Below are 19,309 nucleotides of genomic sequence, written 5' to 3' on the forward strand. Positions count from 1 at the left end.
ATCATAAAAGAGGTTGGAAGATGTGTACAAATGGTACACATGAGGCTTATGAAGCCACCTTGGAAGGAATCTTTCCCTCTTTCTGTCATACAGGGGGGCATTGAAAACCCTAATGTTTGGAAAAAGTTGTCTTTTAGAGAGGGATACAGCCCTGTGTTAATCAGCATTAATAAAATTAGCTTACATGAATGGGTAGGATCATTTTTTTTGCAATAGTGTCAGACATAAATGACTTGCTGGAATTGTGCTCTGTTAACAGCTGCTGTTTTGAAAAGATAATCAATACAGAGCATCATAAATGCCTTTATCAATCCTTGTACTTTCAAACAAATCGGCTCCCCCAGGCAGCTGCTGAGCACTAAAGCAGACCCCTGAAGCAGGAGTGGATCCGACAAGTTTTAAAAGAAACATTTGAGGTTGAGTTGAGCTCTGGGAAACCAAAAAAAAACATTCTGGGAGAAATAATTATTGGATGTAAAAAAGAGCCAGGGGAGAAATTCACTCTTTAATTTATTCAGTATAGTGATGTTGCATTATTTGTTAGTGTAGCAACATACATAATTTGCATGTTGGACTTTTATAGATGTTTTCCAAAGCTCTTGCACATTTACCATGTTTTCCAGAGGATAGGCAGCACCAGAGTACAGGAGCCAAAAAAAATGCCAGTAAACATTTGACTGGATATCTTCACTTTCACACTTTTACCTTTAGAAAATTGCTATTGTGTAGTAATTGTTGCTTTTTCAGAAAAATCTCAATTCCTTATCAACGCTCCCTGTTGGATAAAACAGCTGCCGTAACGGAGTCTCTGCCACATTGAAGTCACGCTTGTCTTACCCAGGAGTGTGATGATGCAGCCCAGAATAGCCAGGAGGGCACCAGTGCTGAGACCAGTCGCCGTGTAGGCCACGGCTCCACATGACAAGGCCACGCCATCAGAGTCGCACTCGCACACACGCACCGACAGCGTGTTTGTGCTGCTCAGCGCGGGACTGCCACTGTCCACTATCAACACTGGCAGCCGATACACCGGCTGCTCCCTCCTCCTGAAGCCCCCACGCTTCGTCAGAATGGACGCCGTGTTGTCTGGAAAAAAACAACAAATTGCAGCCGTGCTTTAACTTCCATAGTGCTGGCTGTTTTGAATTCTAGTATCATTCTAATAAAAGCAAGAAATGCTAACAGATGGTGTCATTAACATAGTTCATCATATGACACACTGTGGCGTCTCTCCCTGGTCTTGACCACCTGTTGGTTAATAATGATGCTAGAATCTCATGTGCGATCTCGTTCCATGAGCAGCGTGAGGAGAACAATGCACCACCATTTGTCAGAGCGCTTTGAGATAGAAATGTACACTCAAACTGAGCAGTCACTATATGAAAATGTTTATTTTTTTGTGTTTCTTTGTTTATCTGAAAGAAATTCTGATTATTTTCACTGCTCAAAGGAAAAATGCAAATTCACCAGGGAAGAAATTCAAAAAAACAGGTTGATGGGTTATTATTCTGCACAGTTATGGGTTGAAAAACAACAATCTTGAAATGTTTAAACATGCCAAACACATTCTGGTCCTAAATATTAAACATGTGCTGCTGTAAATAATCTGTGATACGTGGAAGGTTCTGTTCAACATTTCTTTTTTTTTTATCAATATCCCTACACAGCGGTCAAAGTTCATATTGATTTACAATAATTTAATCATGTGGAAATAAATCTGGGGAAATGGGCAAAGATACAGCCAAAGAAAAGAAAAGAAAACATGATTGAGATCAGATTTAGAGTGAAAAGTTTGATTTTGCTGCTTTTTTGCACCAACATTCTGAATTCACGTGTGCACAAAAGAAGTGCTTTGCTTTGTTCAGAGAACAAAATGGTTTTGTGTATTTATTTGTTTTGACCGTCCAGCTACTGCTGGATATAAAGGTATCAGCATGATAGAGACATACTAAGGAAAGCTAATGGTTAAGACTAAACACGGGGGTCAATACCTCATTTAATCTTCCAGACTGTATGAGACAAAGACAACTTTTATACACATTGTATGTACTGTTATGTACAAAACATGTTCAGCGTTTACTTTGAAACTATAGTTTTGCCATTTCTCTTTTACTTGTGGAGAAAAAAAAAGATTAACTATTAGGACTGGAAAACTGTTTCTAATTAAGATTTCTGGCATGATCTTCAGCGAATATTTTGAAATTTGCTGACGGCAAAATAAAACAATTGATTCAAAAATATTTTGTTCAAAATTTCAGTTTGAAAAGTTATTTGCTTAAAACAAAGAGAGAAGTATATTTTTTACTTCAGTTTCCAAACTGCAATCAGAACTTTACAGTCATTGTCTAAACCAGTGTTTTTCAACCTTTTTTGAGCCACGGCACACTTTAACCCTGACAAAAATCCCAAGGCACACCAGGATCCAAAAAAAAAAGAGCAGAAATTCATGGTCTGTATTGATCGATTCCCCCCCCCCCCCCCCCCCCCCGCACGGAATCTCACGTGGATTTTTGTGATAATTGTGGCAGAAAAAGCAGGAAGTTGCGGCATTTTTTTTCTAAGAGATGAACCACCTCTAGCTGGTATTTTTGTTAGAACTGAGCGACTTTATCAGCAGAATTAAGAACAAGGAAGTGAAGACTAAAAGACCAAGTGCATCACAGCAGACAACACACAAGTGATGTCAGCAAAAACTGAACAGTCCATCATTCCAGTCCAACGTGTGGAAACACTTTGATGTTCCATTTGTATTTGATGTGGAAAAACAACAGTGGACTGAACCTTAGGAAACTAAAATGTGAATAGATTTGTCATTAATTCTTGTTTACTTGTTTGTTTGGACACATTTTTAATTTACACTTTGATTATCTTGCAAGAAAAACAAGACATTTCCAGATTCCTTGTTTCAGTACTCAGGTATTTAAGTGCTGAGTACTGAACAGGTTGAATTTTTGGCTAAAGATGTCCTGGATTGATTTTGTGAATCGGTTGTCAACCCAAAATCAAGTTATGAATGGAATTGTTGATAAAACGAATGGTCACACCCCTAGTAAAGCTGATGCTGCAGACTGTTTCCAATGCAGACAGTTCATCATGAATTGATTTGATCTCACTGATGTTTTGTGAACTCTCTTCTTTTTTTATTTTATTTACAAATGAGGTTTGAATTTCTCTTGTGGTTGTTTAAGTAAATGTATTTAAAAATCATGTGTGATAACGGTGTCTTCCAAAACAAGCAACGGTCCCCCCAGCTAAAGTCTTCTGGGGGCGGATCTGCTTGGGCCTTTTAGTGGTTTGTGAGATCTGAAAGTGGTGACATTCAGGGAAGAATTGAGACTTTAGTTCTGCTACATTTTATAATTGTTGACTTAAGGTGTTGGTATAAACTTATATAAATATTTGTATACATAATATAAAAATATATTTTTATACCAGCACCTTAAGTCAACAATATTTTTTGTTTGCTTTTAAGCTCTTTTTGCATTGCCCTCCCCACTGTCATGGTGCCTCTGTCAGACTCCTCCCCCCTCTCCTCTCCGCTTGGTTCCTGATTATCCCCAGCTGCTTCCACTCACCTCATCATCACACCTGCCTTCTTAAGGAGCTCCAGGATCTTCATTCAACGCCAGTCCGTTGCCCCTGATGGTGCATATTTGGCCTCACGTCAAGTTCATGCTTTGTTGCCTTGCCTTAAGCCAAGTAGTTAACTTATGCTGTCTTACCTGTCTCCAGGAAACCTCAGCCACGAGTGGTCACCCACAGCAGCCGTAATCCGGACTCCTCTACTGGTCTGTTCCCTCCATCCTCACCACGAGCCTCTGCCGAACCAGCTGCCTCACGAAACGGACCCACGCTGCCGACTCCAGACCCGAACGAGCAGTTCCACCAGTGACGCCACGAGCCGCAGTTACATTCTCGGACCTCCAGTAACAGTTACCTACCTGTCTGGCCATCATATTAAATCTACCTTCTCGCCAAGACATCTCTGTCCTGTGTCTCATTCCGGGTTTCAGCATCTGGGTCTCAGTCGTTCTATAGTCATGACAGAACGGACTGGCCATAATCCCGACCCAGCTGACCCGGAGGGACTCAGATTAGCCGTATCCCAGCAAGGCATATTGCTTGGTCGCCAGGCCGACGCCCTATCCCAGATGGCCGCGGCCCAACAGGACCTTTTTCATCGCCTGGACGGTTTGACACAGACATTGAACAATTTAACCGGACATTTTTCCCATGTTCCAACAGATACGGCTCAAGCTATGGCTAACTCGGCTACTTCCGTTTCCGGATCACCCTCCGCTCACGAAAACATCCGGCTGCAACCGGAACCATTTACTGGTGACGTCGAAGCCTGCGGAGGATTCCTCCTCCAATGCGAGCTGATTTACCAACAAGCCCCCCGTCATTATCAGTCGGATCACAGTAAAATATCACTGATCGTCAACTCTCTACGCAATAAAGCCCTCCAGTGGGCCCAGGCTTTCCTCTCCTCCAATCCCATAAGCCACCTCACTTATGAACGTTTCCTCAGAGAGTTCCAGTTAATTTTCGACCAACCACGTAAACAGGACGAAGCAACCCGTCGGTTACTCGCGCTCAGGCAGCGTAACCGCTCGGTGAGTGAACACGTTATAGATTTCCGTATTCTGGCGGTCGAGGCAGGCTGGCCCGACGCAGCTTTGAAGGGGATCTTTTACCAGTCTTTAAATGAACAAATTAAGGATCATCTGTGTTCTCAACCCGAAGCCCGGTCATTTGAGGAACTGGTTTCTGCGGCACTCCGCTCTGATGTTCGCCTGCGGGAGCGTCAAAGGGAACGAGGGCCCGTTTTCCAGCGTGCCGCAACCACTACATCCTCCAACTTCTCACACGCTGTTCACGCCACCCCTCTCGACTCCTTCAGCCCCTCTAGACCTCCAGACGAGCCTATGCAGGTTGGACACTCTCGACTGTCTGAAGAGGAACGCCGCAGACGGCGCATGGAGGGGGCCTGTTTCTATTGCGGAGCAAAGGGCCACATTGTCATCTCCTGCCCGCTTCGTTTAAACACCCGAACCCCTCGCTAGGAGACAGGCTGCGAGGGGTAACAAACATCTACCTGGCCGGTAATAATTTTTTACTAATCCCTGTCAAGTTAAGTCAAGATCTCCATGTGCATGAGTTACGGGCCCTGGTCGACTCCGGGGCCGAGCAGAGTTTAATTGACCAGCAACTTGTTAATGATCTGTCGATTCCCACAGAACCCCTGGAGACCCCCATCGAGGCTTCCGGTTTAGGCGGTCAACTCTTATCCCGCATCACCCACCGCACCAAACCCATCCTGCTCATTACTTCAGGCAACCATCGTGAGTCTATCCGTTTCCTCATCACCAAGTCCATCCATACTCCCATAGTACTCGGGTTTTCCTGGCTAAAACTGCATAATCCTCAGTTTAATTGGGCTCAAGGGACTATAATCCAGTGGAGCCCATATTGCCTTGCTAATTGTCTTCTCTCTGCTCTCCCTTCCGTCACTTCTCCTAACGCTGAGTGTCATAGCCAAGTCGATTTGTCCAACATTCCTCGTTGTTATCATGATTTAAAAGCAGTATTTTGCAAAACCAAAGCTAGTGCTCTCCCACCTCATAGACCTTATGATTGCGCCATAAACCTGTTGCCAGGCGCTCCATTGCCCAAGGGTCATTTGTTTAATCTATCTGGACCAGAAAAGACAGCCATGGAGAACTACGTACAGGAAGCCCTCGCCCTGGGGCACATCCGACCCTCCTCCTCCCCCGTGGGAGCAGGCTTTTTCTTTGTGCAGAAAAAAGACAAGTCCCTCCGACCATGCATTGATTATCGCGAACTAAATCAAATCACCGTAAAAGACAAATACTCACTGCCATTAATCACCTCTGTTTTTGATTCCGTCCAGAAGGCCCGCATATTCACTAAGTTAGATCTCCGCAATGCCTACCATTTGGTCCGAATTAAGGAAGGGGACGAGTGGAAAACTGCCTTTAACACCCCGTTAGGGCATTACGAATATTTAGTAATGCCTTTCGGCCTCACCAACGCCCCGGCAGTTTTCCAAAGGCTAGTTAACGATGTCCTTCGGGACTTCATTAATCGATTCGTCTTTGTCTATTTGGACGATATTCTTGTCTACTCCCACGATCTGGCTCAACACGAGCATCACGTTCGCCTGGTGTTGGAGAGACTATTGGAAAATCAGCTTTTCGTTAAGCATGAAAAGTGCGAATTTCATTCCCCCACTGTACAGTTTCTCGGGTACATTATCGAGGCTGGCTGCATACGCCCTGATCCATCCAAAATAGAAGCTGTTACCAACTGGGAACCTCCAACCAGCCGTAAGAAGCTACAGCAATTCCTGGGCTTTGCTAACTTTTACAGACGCTTCATACGCAATTACAGCAGTATTGCTTCTCCCCTTACACGCCTCACTTCCATAAAGCATCCCTTTGTCTGGTCCAACGAAGCCCAACAGGCCTTCGACAGGTTAAAGAAACTGTTTGTCTCTGCCCCGATCCTCATCCAACCTGACCCCTCACGGCAATTTATCGTTGAGGTCGATGCCTCTGACTCAGGGGTGGGCGCTGTCCTCTCACAGAAGGAGGGGAGTTCTGGAAAACTCAAACCTTGTGCGTTTTTCTCTCGCAAGCTGTCCCCTTCTGAGCAGAATTACGACGTTGGCAACCGGGAACTCTTAGCCATCAAACTTGCCCTGGAGGAGTGGCGTCACTGGTTGGAGGGAGCCGAGCAGCCTTTCATCGTCTGGACGGACCATAAAAACCTGGCATACCTACGCTCCGCGAAAAGACTCAACTCCAGGCAAGCTCGTTGGTGTCTTTTCTTTGACCGGTTTCACTTCACCATAACCTACAGACCAGGCTCCCGCAACATCAAACCCGATGCCCTCTCCAGGAAATACAGTCCGTCTGAGAACACTCTATCATCTATCCTCCCTTCATCCTGCATCATAGGAAGTGTCACCTGGGATATCGAGGCCAAGGTTCTTCAAGCCCTGGAAGGGGACTCTGACCATCCACCCGCTCCCAGGGGCACACTGTTTGTACCCGCTCATCTCCGCTCCGAAGTCATCACTTGGGGTCACGCGTCTCGTCTGGCGTGCCATGGGGGGGGTCCACCGTACCCTCCATTTACTTCGTAAGAGGTTTTATTGGCCGTCTATGGAGAAGGACATTAGGGAGTATATCTCGGCGTGCACCACCTGCGCCCGATCCAAGACGTCCTCCTCGGCTCCGGCGGGGTTGCTCCACCCACTTCCTACGCCCAGCCGGCCCTGGTCCCACTTGGCAATGGACTTTGTCACCGGGTTACCCCCATCAGCAGGTAACACCGTCATACTCACAGTCATAGATCGATTTTCCAAGATGGCCCACTTCATTCCGCTCCCTCAACTACCCACTGCCACCGAAACTGCTGATATCATGACCAAGCAGGTTTTCCGTCACCATGGCTACCATCCTCAGTCCAACGGCCAAGCGGAGAGAGCGAACCAGGAACTGGAGGCAGCTCTCCGCTGCTTGGCGGCACAGAACCAGCAGGACTGGTCCCAATATCTCGTGTGGATTGAGTATGCCCATAATGCTCATCCCTCCACTGCCACTGGGCTCTCTCCCTTTGAGGCCGCTCTCGGGTACTCACCACCTCTGTTTCCGTCACAGGAACTGGACTTGGCGGTGCCTTCCGTGCAACATCACATCCAGCGGTGCCAACGCATCTGGGCACAGGCTAAGGCTGCTCTCCTCCGCACCAAGGAGAGCAACTGCCGCATCGCCAACCGTCACAGGGTGGTGGGACCCGAGTACCAACCTGGCCAAAGGGTCTGGCTCTCCACACGTAATATCCCCATCCAAGCCACCTCCAAGAAACTGGCTCCACGATTCATCGGACCTTATGTCATAGAGAAACTCATCAACCCCACCTGCGTCCGACTCCGTCTTCCCAAGGCTCTGAAGGTTCACCCGTCATTTCATGTTTCCCAGATCAAGCCAGTTCTGGACAGTCCTCTGTGCCCGCCGTCCGCTTCCCCGCCACCCGCCCGGCTCATCGACGGTGCTCCGGCTTACGACGTCAATCGGATCCTGGATGTCCGCCGTCGGGGTCGCGGATTCCAGTTCCTGGTCGACTGGGTGGGTTACGGGCCGGAGGAGCGCTCCTGGATTTCCCGCTCTCTCATTTTGGACCCCTCGCTCATTGAGGATTTCTACCGGGCCCACCCGGATCGCCGCCCTTGACCGCCTGGAGGCGGTCGTTGAGGGGGGGGTACTGTCATGGTGCCTCTGTCAGACTCCTCCCCCCTCTCCTCTCCGCTTGGTTCCTGATTATCCCCAGCTGCTTCCACTCACCTCATCATCACACCTGCCTTCTTAAGGAGCTCCAGGATCTTCATTCAACGCCAGTCCGTTGCCCCTGATGGTGCATATTTGGCCTCACGTCAAGTTCATGCTTTGTTGCCTTGCCTTAAGCCAAGTAGTTAACTTATGCTGTCTTACCTGTCTCCAGGAAACCTCAGCCACGAGTGGTCACCCACAGCAGCCGTAATCCGGACTCCTCTACTGGTCTGTTCCCTCCATCCTCACCACGAGCCTCTGCCGAACCAGCTGCCTCACGAAACGGACCCACGCTGCCGACTCCAGACCCGAACGAGCAGTTCCACCAGTGACGCCACGAGCCGCAGTTACATTCTCGGACCTCCAGTAACAGTTACCTACCTGTCTGGCCATCATATTAAATCTACCTTCTCGCCAAGACATCTCTGTCCTGTGTCTCATTCCGGGTTTCAGCATCTGGGTCTCAGTCGTTCTATAGTCATGACACCCACTTTCCTAATCACACATAGTTTTACTCTGGAACCATTTACTGGAGACACAATATCTTGCAAGTCATCTTGTTTGCTTTTCTTTTTCTTATTTGCAATGTCAGTCTTTTTTGTATGTGTGCTTATGAATTTCCTATCAGTTATTTGTGACTTGAGGAAAATATGCAGTGAAGCCTTTCTTTATCCAGTTAAGTTCATTTCTTTAATCCTTGTTTACCTCCCCGCTCATCTGCAGTGACAAGAAATTCTTGATTTGAGACAAACAGTGTTTTTTAGGGGTTTACGGCTGCACTCCAAAAATCATTATTTTTGCATAAAAAGTGTGCTTTCTGACAGCCTCCTCCTTTTTTTCCCCCATAAATCTGTGTTCAAAGAAGAAGCAGTAGCTCTTTCGTGTCCTTCGTGCTGGTTTAATAGGAGCAAACCTGTCTTCCACCTCATTTAACATTACCTACATCCTGCTGTCTTTGCAACCACAACACAGCTAAGCAACCACTCCATGCAAATAAAACAAAGGTTGATGCTCGTAGAGGTAATCTATAGTGCAAAGTGAACGCTCTTCACTGCACCCTATTTTTCAGCTAATATCAGTCAAATCTCCCAGGATAGTTAACGTTAAAAGTCAGGTACTGACAGTTTACCACTTTGTTGGCAAATCTTCCAAATGATGTTACCGTGAACGCTAGGAAGAATTTTTTTCCCCCCTCCAAATGCCAAATTTGAATTGTGCTAAAATCCAACAGGAGCAGGACCTGACTCCAACTGACGGGAGGACAATTAGAGTTAATCAAAAAGGCATTCAACCCCTGCAGAATCTGAATGACAACGGCAGCAGCGTGATAGGCTGTCACTTCACCGGCATAGGTGGGCAAAGAGGTGGCAGCAGTATTATAATCCTGTCCTGGAGATTGATGCAATGCTGCAGAAACTATTTTCAGTAATGTTTTGTTTACATAAACTAAAGTTTCATTTTTTCTCTTTCTAATGTAAATAGAGGCACTTAAGACATTCAGACCGGGCTGCTTGTCATCTATGAATCATTTTCTCATCTGCATTTGTCCGCATGTAGTTAATATCAGGTAAGAACTACCTGACTTCCACAAAGCCATCAGAAGCTGTCTCCCAGCCAAGTGGCTCTTAATCTGCTGAGAGGTTAGCTCAAACATCCATTTCTGCCACGAGGAACACGTGTCTGCACTCAGGCGGATTACTCTGGCTGCTGCCACCGCCGCTCCTTCAGGAAGGTAACAGCTTCAGTCGAGCTCCCACACACCAGCAAAATACTCCACACACAGCGCCAACTCACAGAGTCTGTCAGCTCTGCTCTGCTTTTTTTTTTAAAGCTGTGGGGTTTCAAGAGCAGTTCTTTTGAGTCTTTAAAGCTGCATGCAAATTACAATAAGATTTTTTTTTTTTCTGTGCCGGCAGCTGAGATTCTTTATTTCATGACAATTTTGATGTGGGTGGGAGGAAGGCACTTTTCATGGTTTGGGTTATATTGTGGAGCACCAAACCTGTGGGTTGTGATACAGGCTGGGTTTTTACTCACTGAGGGTTTGCGTTGACTAAAAAAGTTCCACCGTGAAAAGACTAGACGCCAAAAAGATTGCCTGGATTACGCTGAGTACTTTGAAATGTTTTCTGGAAAAGTCTGCATGAGAAGATGGTACAAAGAAAAAAAAAAGGGCAATTTTACATGTAAATACCTGGTGAAACAGAGGTTGAGAGGTTTAAAGACAAAGCCTCACTTAGCAAAAGATCACTTGACACCAATAGTTGCTTGGAATTACCCTGAATTTGAATGGGATCCATGTTCAGCAAGTTTTGAGTAGATATTTGGTTAAAACTCATGTAATTGTTGGTTCACAATTGTGAAATACTTGTGCGACATTTGCATGCAAGAGATATTTTAACATCTTTTAGAGTTCCAGTGACAAGCCTGAGACCTCAGTCTGTCTTTACAGGTGGATACGGCCTATCTGGGGTCGTAGACCACTCAGTGATCCCGTAGAGCAAAAAAGTTCATGCAAATCTTTTGACATGCATACTGCAGGCGACAGGTCATAGGGAACACTAAAAGAACACATAAGGGTAAGTAAAGGTGGAGTACTTAAGATGCAGGCCTGACATACAGATTTTTCCTTTTTTTGAACCCCCACAAACCTTGCGCAAGGGGCCCATTAGTGCTGTTCCCCTCATTAGCGACTCCAGACCTCGAGGGCCAGTGCGTCTGCACGATTTCCAAAAATATCCAAGTCCTACTCATGACTTAGAATAGAATAACCACTCGTGTGGTTAAGGTGTGTCCAGACAGTTAGAACATGCCAGAGCAGAAAAACGTGCAAATGTGGGAATGCGGCCCTAGAGGCCTAGAGTTGCCCATTCTTTGACGAAAGTGTGGCATAAGGATATTATTCACGTATGACCAATTTTCATCCATCCAATATGTGCAAAATGTACATTTTTTTTCTCTTTAGAAGGGAAAAAGTCACACTTAACCTGTATTTGATTATATACTGAAATATCAGTTCTAGTCCACGCAGTTCGTGCTTTATCCTAATTTATTTTTCAAATTATAAACTGCTTTACTTTTGAGTCTTTTATCAATCTCTATGCTCCCTTCATGCATGCAGTTGTGCAGATGCACTTTTTTGTAACAAGTTCCATGGCCATGTGTGTGTGCAATTTTATTTAGATATGTTTTATATATATATAGATATATATATGCGATATCTAATGTTAAATAAAAATGTCTTTCAAACATTCCTTGAGCTGCAAGTATTTCTTTGGGGAAAATATAGAAATAGTAGAAATTTAAAAATAATTGCTTAATTTTATTAATGGTAGTTCATATATTTATAAATATCACCTATTAATTAAATGTATAGTAACAACAAAAAAAGAGTAAGATACACAAAGAAACGTCACCAACATTCACTTAGGTTTTGTGATTAGATGCAATGGTAATAATGGGAGTGGAATTTACAATCTAGGCGAGTATTGCCAGTAAAAATTCCTTGTGTATTTCTCATGAACAATGAGTGGTTCCAATAAGTAAATAATACTTTAAAAAAAGCCTGAGTAAAAATACTAGCACTTTGTGTGCGTCAAAAGTTTCCTAGCTATTTTTAGGTAAATACCACTCCAACTGTCTTTCAGTTCTGAATCTGTTATGTCTTGAATTATTTGTCAATGAAACAACAATAAAAAAATCCTGTTTACTGCAATACGTCCAAAAAAACTCTTTTCTGACAGTCTGAATCATTTATATCAGTGATATCAAACTTCTTAGTTATAAAGAAAATAATGATGTTAATGAAAAGGGAGATCCTAAAATATTTTTTTCTTGTTTCTTAGAAAAACACAAGTTGGAATAATTAGGTCTCAGGAGTGCGATAATCGACCAGGGAGTAACACATGTCTATAGGAGGAAGGGTTGCAGTACCTTTGTTATCTCGTAGAGTGAAGTTGAGGTTGGTGGCGACGGGCTCGGCCAGGGCATAGTAAAAGCGATGGCCGTTGGGAGGTTCATCTTTATCCACCGCACTGATGGTCTGGATCATCTGACGACAAGAACCAAAAAACAAAAAAGGGCACAATCGAGATCAGTTAGCTGGCTGATCTTTATCTGAACTGGCTGATTAGGTGTTAACTGAAGCTGTAAATTGTTTTATGTGGGCATGCATTTAGTAGCTGCTCTCCCTCCTAAAATCAGCTTGAAGAAAGCATTGTCATCAAGCCTTTTGTAAATGCGTTTCTCTTCACTCTGTCATAGATTTTTACCCATGGAGGCATAAATCTTAAAAGCTCAAGCAGCAGCGGGAGTGAATTGGAGAAATCCAGCTCAATCCTGACTGATGGAAAGAGGTTTGTTTTTATAATGTTTGGCTGCGGTTTTGTGTCATTCATCTCCTGAAATACAGTAAGTGCTTATTTGGCAAGAGCTAGGCAACCTCTTAAGGATGAAGCCTTTTCTTTAGAGAAGTTATTTCTCCAAAAAGAATCATTGTACATAGATTATTTCTTTTTCATTGCCACTCCCTAGACCACAGCGGTGGGTTAAAATTAACCCTCTGATTGTTAGGAAAATAGAATTATCTTTTTCTAAGTCTAGTTAGAAATCTGTCTTTCTCTGTTTTCTGTAAGGCTATAAATTCATTTTACTCTTAAGCCAATTGTTTATGCACTTGTGATGTTCTACAATATATGCATTTCATGTTTTTTTCCCACTTCAGAACATATTTACTTACATATTTTTAAACTGTGGCTCAACCTGAGAATTTTTAGACACATTTTCATTTCCAATTCAATAAAGCTGGAAGGCGAGTCAGCCTGAGCTAACAAGCGTTCACACCTGAACAAGTGGGGGCTCCAACCAGGACACATTGCTAATTGCTTTTTGTTAGTTTTTTTCAGATTGAAAATGGTGCAGATTTACTGCTGTTAGATTTAAGAAGCTGATCCTTCTTTCAAATAAAACAACTGACCATCAGTTATTTAGGTCAAAACAGCTCAATGGACTGTTTATGTATACACGTGTTTGTGTGTTTGAAGATTGAACAAAAAAACAAACATTTTTACCTTTGAAAAGAACAAATAGCTTCGATTGAATCAACCCTCGTATTATGTAAAAAAAAAAAAAAAAAAACATTGATTATGCTGCGGGTCATTTTGGACCATGCTGTGAAACTTCACTATTTAAACCAACAACAACTTTACTTTAGTCAGACAACTCTTGCAGTAAAGAGGATTTTTTCCATGTTTCTTTTAGTTTGGCATAAGGCTCTGTTCAGATACATAAAACAAAGATCTTCATAGAAAATTTTGGGTATTAAACTACCCCTAACGGAGCTCACAGGTGGAAGCCTGGGAGGAGGGTGGGGTGATGAACACAGAGCTCGCGGAAATGGAAGAAGAGGATTTGACCGCAACTGGACTTAAGTAGGACGCTGAACAGTTGAGTTGATTAGACTAAACCGCCTGCAGGAAGGAGTAACCAGGTGAACGCACTGCTCGAGTTGCCTGCCCGAAATACTCCCAGGGTCGTTCACTTTGGATTAAACATTTAGAAAAGTGGCATTGCAGTAAAACATATTTTTTTTCACCTTTCAGCGTATTCCTTTAGCAGTAGCAAATCAGCTTTCACTGATTTGCACAGGTGGTTTGGCACCAGATGCCCTTCCTGACACAACCTTGTGTTTTGTCCGGGCTGTGGACTGGCAGAGGAGGACCCAGACTTGGGCCCCCTTGAGGCTAAATAGTGGAGAAAGCTCATTGTGGCACCTGGGAAGTGAACCCTGAGTTCCCATGTGCTAGTCCAATGTATTTAAAATATAAACTGGCATTCTGATGGCAAAAATGTATTTCCTATTACCAACGACAAACTTTCCAACACTTTATACCAAGTTTATCATGATACACGTCACCAAACTACACATTTCCTATGAGAAGGCTTCAAACAACAAGACCCAGAAAACACATTTTCCCAACATCTTCACATCACCCAAAATCTGATTAATCTACAGACTTTGCATATTTCAACATCTCTGACACCTTTATACCTTCTGAAGTTTAGCATGTCATGAAAAATAAATACCAGCTCAGGTTGGCCCAGTGGATGTTGTTACACTAATGCTGTCCAAAAAAACAAAAACAAAACAAAAAACTCGTATGCGATGCAGTCAGGCATGTCTGCTTCATAATTTAGAATGAAAAGGACTCACAATAGGAACTACTCTTGCTTCAGGCGACACAGGACAAGCAGTCATATCTATGAGTTGAACAAGCAAATGCTGTTTATTTTTGCCCCAATTTATTTTTGCATGTTTTCCTAGCACTAAGGAGCATTTTTACTTTCTTTATTATATAACAGTAACACTGCAAGTCAAACGGTTTATGTTTGCCACCGAGCTCTGCTGGAAATCAAGTTCTCCTCAGCAACAAAGGCTTTAATTTCAGCATCTTACTGTAGAATGAATAAAGGGAAAAATCTCACAGTGTACATACTGCACACAAGAGGCACATCACACACCAAGATGCCGTATGGACGACAAATGATAACCACCTCCATGGCCATCAAAGTGGGTGTTAGTGCAGCAGTGTCCTTATAAATTTAGATCAAATCTACTTAGTCCTTTGTAGGCAGTCTAGTAGCTCAACCCTGCGATAACTCTCAACCATGAAACTCAGAAGCTGTTCACACTAAATTATCACATTTTTCAGACCTAAACAGCTACATAACAACAAAAAGACAAAGGACTTGGTATGAGGAAGAGAGAAAAAAAGAATTATTAGTTAGGAAACTTGGGTTATCAGTTGTCAGCTGTGATTAAACGCTGCTGGTTACAAGCTGTCAGGCATTAAGAATTTGTGTAGGTGGAAACAAGGTCTTGCCAATTATTAAAAGTGGCAGACTGGGTGAAAATTCATGAGGATTGTGTGTTTTAGTTTTTTAAGGAAAATAAAATGGTTTCATCAGCAAAAGCATGAAATGCTCTATGCAGATGCTCCTTGTTTACAGTTCAGTGCTGCAGAGCAAGAGGGAGTTTAGAGGGGGGGGGCATGATACAAAAAAAGTTTACCTTCTCCTGCTGAGGAGTATTTGTGATGTTTGCCCCAAACAGGCGGGATAGACATTCACATCAGGATCAGATCAGGGGCAATCAGACGTGACAAAGCAAGTAAACATGAAGTGAATGACTATCACCAAAGCTGCCATTGATCCCAGGATCATAAAATCTCACGTCTCTCACTCTGTTATGGAAATTTCCTGTCTGATAGAAAGCTTTTTTTTTTGTAGTTCTCATACCAACAATGAATTCTATACATAATTTCATGCCTTTGATGTCCTTTGAGCATAGCAGGTGGATTCGCAGCTTATCTCAAGGAAGGTTTCCATTTTCCATTTCTCACTCCAGCTCAGGAAAAGGACTGTAAATCATCCCTAAATCAAACACTTTGTAATGTATAATGCCTTTCATTAGTGTTGCTCTGATGCAAGGCGTTCCAGCAAACCTTTGGCAGGGAATCCTCTAATGGGTTGAGTAGGAGATAGGAGGAGAGAGGCATGGCTATAGACATAAATTCTCGCTGAAAGACATTAACGGCGGTAGCAGACTGGTGCCTGTCGCAGGCGGCGACTGAGGAGGCCTATGAATCACTGAGGTAAAGGTTTCTTGAGTGTGCACTTGGCTCAATGTCAGATCAAAAAGAGATATTATAGGATAAAGGTGTCAGCTTGTCACATAGGAAAATTTTGCGTACAACCAAAGACTGGTTTGTCATGGTTAACCACATTTGATGGAAACAACTCTCATCTGTGTGCATTTGTACAAACAACTGCATGACAGCAGCTCATCAATAAACAAGCCAATCAACCAATAAATAAACAAACTGACCAATCTACCTTACTTATGCATCAATCGACCATTTAAACCATGAATCAACCAATGACCATCAACCAACTGACCAGCCAACCAATGCATCTATTATGAATCCTATAGGAGGGAACTCAGGAGCGGGAACAACTCGAACAAAAATGTACTAAGAATCAAAAACCACAAGAACGGTCTGCAATGAAATACACAGGATACTGCAACATGACACTGCAACATGGGGTGAACCATTGCATCAATCAAGAAAGGAAGCAACTAAACAACTATTCAACCAATTAATACAATCATTTATCAACAAACTCATAAAATCATAAATTAACATTAAAAAAGTGACAGTTTTAAATATTACAAGATTTGACACACAGCAGGTTAATAGTCTGGACCCACGTATTTTAAAAGATTGAACAGGATTACAAGTTTTCTCATGAGACCTGCAGTGACCTTTTTGAGTTACTGCTCAAAATATTTGAGGTCAACAAATTTTCTTGTGAAAGTTGTTAGATGTGTCCTAAATCTTTTACCTTGAACTGCTCTCAATCATATCCTTTTTTTAAATCTACGTATTTGTGTGAAATGGGCTCCCTGCATTTGATCCATCCCCTGGCGGAGCAGTCAGCTGTAGTAACAGCCACACTTGAGAAACATTTGTTGGTTAAATTCTCTAATCCAACTCTCATGCAGGGTGACAACCTAAACAGCCTCAATTTATCTCTCTCAGGACAGACAGACACTCCACCACAAGTCCAATAAGCTTGTTTATATATATATATATATATATATATATATATATATATATATATATATATATATATATATATATATATATATATATATATAAATATGTATATAAATAAATAAAACAATGGTACTGGAGACAATTACCATTTTCATGTGTGGGGGCCCTTGGGCAAGACCCTTAACGCTGCTGCCTCACGAGTGCGGCTCGTCTGCAGCTCACCGCTCCCAGAGGGGATGGATTTACACACCTAGGTGTGTGACAGAAAGTGGGACTTTCTTTCTTTTTCTTTCTTAACAAACGCCCCTTTCACCCTTCCACGGGTGGTTTCTCCTCCAAGCTCGGGTCCTCTACCAGAGGCCTGGGAGCTTGAGGGTCCTGCGCAGTATCTTAGCTGTTCCTAGCACTTCGCTTTTCTGGACTGAGAGGTCTGAGGTCTTTCCAGGTATCTGTTGTAGCCACTCCTCCAGCTTGGGGGTTACTGCCCCGAGTGCTCCAATTACCACAGGCACCACTGTCACCTTCACTTTCCAGGCTTTCTCCAGTTCTTCTCTGAGTCCCTGGTAATTGTACAGTTTCTCATGTTCCTTCTTCCTGATGTTCCCATCGCTTGGCACTGCCACATCCACCACAACGGCTTTCCTCTGTTCTTTGTCCACCGCTACAATGTGTGGTTGGTTCACCATTACCATCCTATCAGTCTGGATCTGGAAGTCCCACAGGAGGTTTCCAGTCCATATTCTGTACACATGTTCCTGTATATTATTCCAGCCACTTGGTTGTGGCACTCCATGTATGCTTTTCCTGCCAGCATCTTACACCCTGCAGTTATGTGCTGGATTGTGCACAGCCTCTTTGCACAGCCTACACTTTGGGTCTTGTCTGGTGTGGTAGATCTGAGCCTCTATTGCTCTGGTACTCAGGGCTTGTTCCTGAGCTGCCAGGATGAGTGCTTCAGTGCTGTCCTGTAGGCCAGCCCTTTCTAGCCATTGGTAGGACTTCTTGATATCAGCCACTTCAGTTATGGTCCTGCGGTACATCCCATGCAGGGGTTTGTCCTCCCATGAGGATTTGTCCTCCAGCAATGTATCCTCTGTTCTCCATTGCCTGAGACATTCACTGAGCACACTGTCAGTCGGGGCCTTGAGCTTGATGTACTCATGGATCTTGGATGTTTCATCCTTGATAGTAGTAGATCCTGGTGGTGTGGATCAGGAATCCAGGGTTTGATTCCCAGAGGGGAATGAGCAATGGTAATGGGGCAATTACCATTTCAATGGCGAGCAATTAACATCACCCAGTGAGGGCCCTTGGGCAAGTCCCTTAACGCTGCTCCCTCCCGAGCGCGGCTCTTCTGCAGCTCACCGCTCCCCCAGGGGATGGGCCAAATGCAGAAAACAAATTTCGCACACCTAGGTGTGTGACAGAAAGTGGGACTTTCTTTCTTTCTTTCATAGCCTCCATAGTCTTGTTGATTATTTGGCTGAGGGGGTTCAGACCTATGCAGAACAGCAGTGGGGGCAGAACATCACCTTGGTATACCCACATTTGATGGACACTTGTGCAAGTGGCTTCCCATTGGCTTCAAAGCAGGATTCTGTTCAGGGAGGTTGCTATGTTCTTTTCTCAGAGAGACCAGCCACTGGGCATTGCTGTTATGTGCTGTCTCTTTCTCCCATATACTTTTCCAGTACTGTTCAGTTTCTAGCCTTGGTGGGTCTGATCGGCTGTTTTGACCTTGCCACTGAGCGTACACTTTCGCAGGTTGAGTTGCAAACAGCCTGTTTATCCGTCTGGCTTCATGTCTCTTGTGTACCTCTTTAGGCGGCTGCTCAAGGCTAGGAGCCTTTGTTTGGCAGTTTCCAGTGCTTCAGGTATGGGCATCTGGCTGTATCTCTTAGGTACTTGCTTTCTCATTGTACCTCTTTGAGCCTCTGTCATCTCTCTCTCTCTCTCTCTCTCTCTCTCTCCATTTATCTCTCTATCCATCTATATATCTATATATATCTATATATATATATCTATCTATATATATGTATATATATATATATATATATATATATATATGTATATCTATCTATCTATCTATCTATCTATCTATCTATCTATCTATCTATCTATCTATCTATATATATATATATATATATACATATATATATATATATATAGAAATATAGATGTATATATATATAACAACTCTAGTGATCAGTGACCTCTACCACTAAAAACCTAATGTTCAGATGAAACAATAATTGGTCTTTCAAGCAAAAGACGAAGTTTTTACTGAACAAAATAAAAATTCAAAAAACCTGCTATTTTAATTATAGGTATAAC

At 43.4% G+C, this 19,309-nt stretch overlaps 1 protein-coding gene and 2 long non-coding RNA genes across 4 annotated transcripts in view; 2 read left to right on the plus strand and 1 right to left on the minus strand.

The window, feature by feature from the left end:
* Nucleotides 1–19,309, minus strand: part of cdh7a (cadherin 7a) — a 215,533-nt gene that overhangs the window by 16,951 nt on the left and 179,273 nt on the right. For both annotated transcript variants that reach the window (XM_078938306.1, XM_023950079.2), the window contains 2 exons: nucleotides 12,291–12,408; nucleotides 838–1,086 (listed from right to left, as the gene is read on the minus strand). In XM_078938306.1, coding sequence (XP_078794432.1) covers nucleotides 838–1,086; nucleotides 12,291–12,408 — 367 coding nt within the window. The remainder of the gene's footprint in view (nucleotides 1–837; nucleotides 1,087–12,290; nucleotides 12,409–19,309) is intronic.
* On the plus strand, nucleotides 3,506–3,980 carry LOC144988188 (uncharacterized). The gene is made up of 2 exons (XR_013652019.1): nucleotides 3,506–3,645; nucleotides 3,733–3,980. It is a non-coding gene; the product is annotated as an uncharacterized LOC144988188 (long non-coding RNA).
* LOC105356703 (uncharacterized) lies at nucleotides 8,303–8,777 on the plus strand. Its single transcript, XR_002872346.2, has 2 exons — nucleotides 8,303–8,442; nucleotides 8,530–8,777. It is a non-coding gene; the product is annotated as an uncharacterized LOC105356703 (long non-coding RNA).

The sequence above is a fragment of the Oryzias latipes genome, chromosome 20 (assembly GCF_053564925.1).
Source record: "Oryzias latipes strain Hd-rR chromosome 20, Olatipes_Hd-rR_3.1".
NCBI classification, from domain to species: Eukaryota; Metazoa; Chordata; class Actinopteri; order Beloniformes; family Adrianichthyidae; genus Oryzias; species Oryzias latipes.